This window comes from Syzygium oleosum, unplaced genomic scaffold (assembly GCF_021117445.2).
Source record: "Syzygium oleosum isolate NSW1041296 unplaced genomic scaffold, Sole_v2.1 Sole_v2.25, whole genome shotgun sequence".
In the NCBI taxonomy this organism is placed as follows: Eukaryota; Viridiplantae; Streptophyta; class Magnoliopsida; order Myrtales; family Myrtaceae; genus Syzygium; species Syzygium oleosum.
In genome coordinates, this window is record NW_026607509.1 from 554,509 (window position 1) to 561,638 (window position 7,130).

The 7,130-nt window shown below is 44.0% G+C and overlaps 1 protein-coding gene across 1 annotated transcript; it reads right to left on the minus strand.

The window, feature by feature from the left end:
• Positions 1 to 358: 358 nt before the first annotated feature.
• LOC115674585 (zeatin O-xylosyltransferase-like) lies at positions 359 to 2,124 on the minus strand. The gene has a single exon (XM_030597010.2). The coding sequence runs from the start codon at positions 2,004 to 2,006 to the stop codon at positions 525 to 527; it is 1,482 nt and encodes a 493-aa protein (XP_030452870.1). The 5' UTR covers positions 2,007 to 2,124; the 3' UTR covers positions 359 to 524.
• Positions 2,125 to 7,130: the final 5,006 nt, after the last annotated feature.

Genomic DNA, 7,130 nt, shown 5'->3' on the forward strand with positions numbered 1-7,130 from the left:
TGATTTCCGATTCTTTCGCACATCCCTAATCTTTATATAGAAGTTAAATCCTTATTATTTTCTATTAGTGGGAGTTTGTTGGTGAGTGCATGACCGGTAGTTCAATTTTCTACTGGTGCACGAAACACAATAATTTAGATTAATCTGTTATTAAATTTTAAAGTACAATACTTTATTCCTAAGAAGTCTTGCACATGTTTTCGATAGGTACTTTGATAACAATTGTATAAATCAAGAACCTAGGACAAATCAAGACCTTGGTTCTTTATAATTTTTCGAATAGTTATGGAGAGATAGTTATCTGAAGTCGTTCTATTAGATTACATCAAGCACGTATTGATAATATAAACTGAATCCGTATTAAACCTCACTAAAAACACAAGCCATTATATAATTTCCATATTACATTCATTTTTGTTCATCAAATCACTCTGACAGTCAGTTTATACAAAGTGTTATCTTTCTGTCCCCCGCTAATTATGATTCATCATTAATGCGGAAAATATAAGGATAATGGAGTAAATCTATCTAGAGATGTGGGAGATGAAAGAGTCCAACTCAGCCCGAGAAACTCCGCCCTCATCCATGGACCCCCGGACGGCCGCCCCTAACTCAGCCGCCCTCTTCCTCATCTGTTCCCCTTCCTCCGACGCCATGAGCGCCTTCACGGCACCTTCGATCGTGGACGACTTCACGACGTCGTCTTGGTTCATCCAATCCTTGACAATTAGTCCAATCTTGAGGACTCGTGTGATCAAGACAGCATTCCTGGGCTGATCCGAATGCATAGGCCATGCGAGGATTGGCATTCCCATGCTGATGCTCTCCATGCAAGAGTTCCACCCACAGTGGCTCAAGAACACGCATGTCGCAGGGTGCCCCAAGATCTCGAGCTGCGGTGCCCAGTCCCTCACCACCACGCCTAAGTCTCGAGTCTCCACCATCTCTTCGAACCCTTGTGGCAGTTCGATTTTCCTCGCCTCTCCTCCGCTGAAAATGTCCGCCTTATCAGCTTCCCTCAATACCCAGATGAACTTCTGTCCGCTACGTTCCAACCCTATCGCGATCTCACGGATCTGCTCATCTCTCAGCACCGTCGCGGTGCCGAAGGAAACGTATATCACCGAGCTCGGTGCTTGCTTGTCAAGCCACTCCATGCACACATGAGCCGATCTTCTCGACGTCTTTTCGGGTACTTTGACCGGGTTGAACGGCCCAATTGCCCAGTACTTGGTCGCGGTGTCGTTCGCCGTTGCGCTCGCATATAAGTCTACATAATGACCTTCGATGACCCTGCAGGTGTTGTAGATGCTTCCCGAGCTAAACTTCTGGAACTCGTTCTGCGACGCGACGAACTTCAAGAACTCGTCGGTGATGGAGTGTAGGAAAGACGGGAAGCCCTTGGAGGAGATGAGCTCCGCGATGTCCAACTCCACCTCCGGAGGGGGCGCCATCCCTGTGCTCTCCCACATGTACCAACAGAGCGTGAGCGCGGAAACCGTGTTGAAGACGTAAATCTCGGCGTTGGGGACTGAGGCAGCGTCCTGGACCACGGACGCCATCAGGTAGTCGTGGACCACTACGACCCGCCTCGACCCAGAGGACAGGGAGCGGACGAGGGAGGCGATCGGGCCGCGGAGCGACACAGTGGCGTCAAAAGCGGGCTGGAGGTGGGAGGGGAACTTGTAAGGGGAATTAGGGCTGGGGGCGGGGGAGAGGAAGGGTGGGGTTGGGAAGTCGTGGAAGCGGATGTTGCTGGGCGTGGACAAGAGCGGGACGTGGGAGCGGAGCTTGGCCTGGCGGTTGTGGGAGGCGGAGCCGACGTAGTGGACTGGGACACCGTAGGAGGCGACGAGGTGGGCAAGCTCGAGGAGCTGGTTGAGGTGGCCTTGCGCCGGAAGAGGCACCATGATCACCACCACTGATCCCAAGACGTCTTTGATTTTTGGTCTGTTTGGTTGCTTTTGGACATGGTTTGGGTCGTGTTGGTGTTGGTGGGAGGACATTTTTTATTTTTAATTTGGCTTAAAGAGCGAGATCAGAGATGAATCGAATCTGGGTGTGGCTTGAGAAGCAAAATTTGGTTTGAGGTGGGTTTTGAGGGGTTAGCTTTAGGTTAAATAGGGAATGGAATCCGAAGACACAATCGTTTTGGCCTTTTTTATTGGTTTCTTATTTTTCACTTCTTCATATTTCATGGAGAACTGTCCACGGAGATGAGTTATGGGTGGCTCTAAATTCACTCCTAAAATGGGTCCATCCACCCCTAGAGGATAGAAAGGACGAAATTACAAAACTCGTGGATCTCATTCATCACCTTCATTTATCTCCCCCAACTCTCCGTGGTTCACCCGCTCACCTCATTGTTGTTTCTTTATTTCCTTCTCTTAATAATGGCCGGCAAGGGCGCCCCTCCCTTTTCTTTGCTTTAAAGTTGTTCTAGCTTACACTGAAGCAAAGTACGTGATCAACAAAACTATATCTGTGAGCCAATGTTGAGCCCTCACTGAAATTGCCAGTGACATTGATGGAGGAATTAGCTTGATAGAATCCAATGAAAACCCACGAAGAGAGGAGAATAAAATTTGAATGAGAAAATGAGTGTTTTTTTGGGGCTCGTTACTCAAGAGGAGAGAGAGAAGGAATGGTGTCTTGTTGCAAAGCGAGGAGGAGGTACATGAAGAAATTAGTGAAATCCAGACAGGCATTGTAGGTCTCGCACTCCATGTACCTCCGAGCGCTGCACAGCACCGTATCGGCCCTCCGCTAGTTCACCAATGGCGAGACCACCCTCCACCTCCATCACTGTCTCGCATCACTCGTCGACTTTACTACCCTCTCAGCCACGCCCAACCCCAGCCCCCACCCCCACCAGTCCCAGCTTCGACACCTAGACTTCCAACCCTGCGACCACCTCTCCGGCCTTGCCGCCCGTTTTTCCTCCGTCATTTAAGAAGTTTTCCCCGATGTTTTCTTTTTGAGGAAATGATGTCATTCTTCATTTGACATTGCAACCGATTATCGAATCAATTCTAACACCATGAACAATACAGCTTGACAAATAATATATAACAGTTATTCTAACAACAAGAGTTAAACTCTCAACATGGAAGTTAAAAATAGAGTCGCATTTAAAGAACGCCCAATCACAAAGCATCTCCAGTTGCATTACATTCTCTTGGACCTTGGAACACCAAGCAAATAGCCGGAAGGATTTTGGTTGAATGGCCTCGACCCGAGCAGTGCAAGCTTTGTGCTCGATGGGCGAGGTTTGACAGGTGAGGGTAGAGATGCACACGAGGAGCTAGGAGAGAGGGGGAGAAAAGAAGAGAGATGCAAGGAGCTAATGAGAGATAGAGACGGTGGGGAGTGGGACCCATGATTTGGGTAATTTCGTCCTATAAATTTTCTAGGGTTGAATGGACCCATTTTAGGATTGGATTTAGCACCACCCTGTGTCATTTACGAAAAATTATTATATATATACTGCTAATTTTACCATTGACTTAACGAATAAAGTTATCGTTATCGAATCGCTGTCATGTGTTTTTTTCATGTTATCTTTATACTCCACCACCCTTTTATATGGCATATTGTGATTACCTTTAGTTTTCGTACTTTTAATTTTCTCATCGTTCCGTTTCCTGTCCAAAAGTTAACAAAGGACCTCTCATATCCTTTGTCGGTTGGTTCATCGATCCATCCTTTCAACGGTGCTCTGTCGACACTTTTTGGCAAAACAATTTTAGAAAACTCATGGAGGGGCCATGAATCCGTCTCTGATGTTCATAACTATCTCTACATCCGGTAACAACATCCAATAATAACACATAAGTTCATGTAAGATTTGCTCACGACATGACTCGGATCTTGTAATCTTGAAAAACAAATTGAGCTCACGTGAGCACTGAACCATTTAGAGTCGGTGATCAAACCATATGTTGACGAATGCTTGCAGTAACTGAATGCTCTCTTTTATGTTTCCTAATCTCTCATAAATTTGCTTAGGCACCACCATGTAATCCAATTTTCCCATCCTTAAAAAGCCGGACAAGTGTAATCATATTGATTTTTTATTTATTTATAAAAGCATCCTATATTAGTAATTTACATGGATGACTATCGCTTGTATAGAAACATATCCTCTGCGCTTGATCTCATATGATCTCAAACATTGATGTTTCTGACTTTCTCCTTCTGGCATATAATTCCCCCAAGAATCTCGATTTTTTCCATTCAAGCTAATGTAGGAGAAAATATTGGGTACACAAGTGATAGTGCCCCTTTTGCAGAGAAAAATGCAATTCACACATACACGTCAAGCACACGGACTCGGTCGTCGTCCTAGTACATTCATATATATTAAATCTCCAAGATTTGTATCTCAAATGGAGAGAAATTACTGTGAACACGGTTAACTATTTTTCGGATTTCCACGATACATCGTTTCACGTTATGGTCTTTATCGGCAAACCCGCACATGATTAAGCAAACGAAGAATTGATCGAGAGATTATCCCGGGTTCTCACGAGTAGATATAAAATACCGTGTCATCTTGATCTACTACTCCCACGACAACAACATCAAAGGACGACTCTCTTGTTCATTGGGTGGTTGGTCACTTTCTGTGGCCACCAAATTGTTAATCGTACTAGTGCCCTTGATGCCGTCGGCGATTCTCTAATGATATATGTTTGTCTTTCATTTTCGTTTTATCCTTTTGAGGTTCTCTGTGATTGGGGACGGAAGTATGACCTCTTTCCTAACGGGACAAACTAAAGAATTGGTCATCAGTCCCCAAAGATTCTATTGGTTTTGAGTATGTCATAAGGACTTTTCACACGAGAAGTTACCGGTGCCTCAATGATGCCAGCGCATTCCTTAAAGATGCCGATTACGCAAGAAAATTGCCAATCTAGTGGACAAGCCGACAATGATCTAACAAGTTGCTGATTTGCAAGCGTACTGTCGAATTCCAAGTCTAATCGATTACGACACGTCCAGAGTTTCTTCGCATTTCTTGAAGGCCATTAATTTAGTCTTTGGAACTAGTAAACCATGGAGACTCTCAACCGAGTTAATTTTTTTCTCATATTTTCAAGGTTTAATGAATGTCGTTCAAGTTTCTAGAGTCCTTATTTAATTATAGTTATTTTCTAGTAAAACTAGTTTTATCTTTCCCATGAGTCTTTTGTCTTTCCAAAGAGTCTTGATAATTACTCATGCTTGGAGGGTTGTTCCATATTCATCTATATGAGCATGCTATGATGAGTAAAAGAAGAAGACTTGATTGATTCATAAATTATTTGAGCCTTTGGCTTGAGAATAAGAAGTTTTTTTTTTTGTTTTACTCTTATTCGTTAGGTGGATTCCTACGGGCCTCTTAAGTTAATTACCTACGAGTGATGAGCGACATATCCATTTAAGTTCTCATTTGTGTTACCATCTATTTCTCTATACTCTCCGGCATCACTCAAGCTAGTGCTTAGGTATCAAAAGAGAATGGTAGTTTCTGAAAGGAGTGGACGAGTGGTTACTTTTTGGGAGGGTCAATGGGATATAAGACCCATTTTTTTGGTTTTAGGGGCATGTTTTGAAAAGCAAAGATGAGATCGCGAGCCCCACTTTTCTTTTAATAACATAGATGCGGATGTAGACAGATAGATGTGGATATTTCTTTGGTACCCCAAGCATGTGCCAAGACAAATTACAAGCTTTTCGAATCCAACGCTACAAAAACATCATGTGTAAATTAAGGCCAAACGATAAGGTTGAACATCACATGCAAACGCAACGTCCCTCCAGAGGGCCCAGATCATCTCATGCGCGCACGCTCTAGAAATTGATGGCTAACGAAGTAAGCATCGTCCGACCAGAGTCTGGCTATTCCCTACGTCGGCACATCGATCCGACAGGATCGGGTGAACAAAGCGAGCGTGGAGTCCAAAACCCAGAAAAGGATCACTCGTCTGAGTCTCACCAATCTCACAGAAATCGCTAACGTGCGCAAAAGCAGGGGACGTGTTTCATCCACATAACGTGACACTCCTTAGGGTTTTCAGTACGTTGACACGAGTACAAGCTGATGTTACCCCACAAGAATCATCATTGTATCATTGGAGTTCCAAAGCACTGATGTCGATCCTAATAACGGATGTTGACACCTAAATTTTGACTAACCATTTAAAATAAATTGCACAAAAAATCAAGGACTAAATTTTAGCCTTTGAACAAAAATAATTATAATATTGCATATAGTTTTAGGAGCATTCATCATATTGTTTAATTCTTTCATTGCATTGGACCGGCAGTGGATGATCTTGAACGAGTAGTTCTGAGCTTAATCAAATTAATTGAACTAAGCCCGTGGTGATGAAAATTTGGCCGAACCCATCATTCATATGCTCTGCACATGTGATACTTCAAGTTAAGAAATATAGAGAGCAATATTACCACGATCTTGAGGATTCGGCCACGAAAGGGCAATATCCCGGGTCTATATTTTCAGCCAAGTGCAGCTTGCAATGAGTAGAATTAATATTCACGTGGTTGAATGAAAGAGGGAAAGAAATAAGGACGGATCACTAAAAGATGAGAAGTCAATTGCACTCATGGGAAAATATATCTTCGGCCATGTGCAAAGTGTAAGAAGGGATATATGAATATTTTAAAAGAGGAAAGAGATAATGATTCTTTCCTTGAGCAGGTCCCATGGCTTTGCATATGAAAAGGGGATACACGTTCAGAGGAGAGGGGAGAGGCCACACAATTCCATACGCGGCCACATTGGAGGGCCACACGACGGAGATACAGGGCCATCCATTAAAAAGAAGAAAGGACCTGCAACAGCTCTTGAGAGATAGAAAGGGGGGAGAGAAAAGAAAAGTATAGAAAAGGGAGGTTTTCAAGGTCTTGAGCGGCGTCACTTGGAGGACTTTTCTGGGATCAACGTTCTGCGCATTGGAGAGCATACACTTGAGGCCTTGACGGAGCACTGCACACAGTCACGCACACAAAGGGAGAAGACGTCCGCAAAGACTGCTTCGCTCAACGCCGCAGCAAACTTCCAAGCGATTTCATTAAGTTTTGACAGGTTTTCCAGCGATTCTAGTCATGCTCGTGGTGACCAG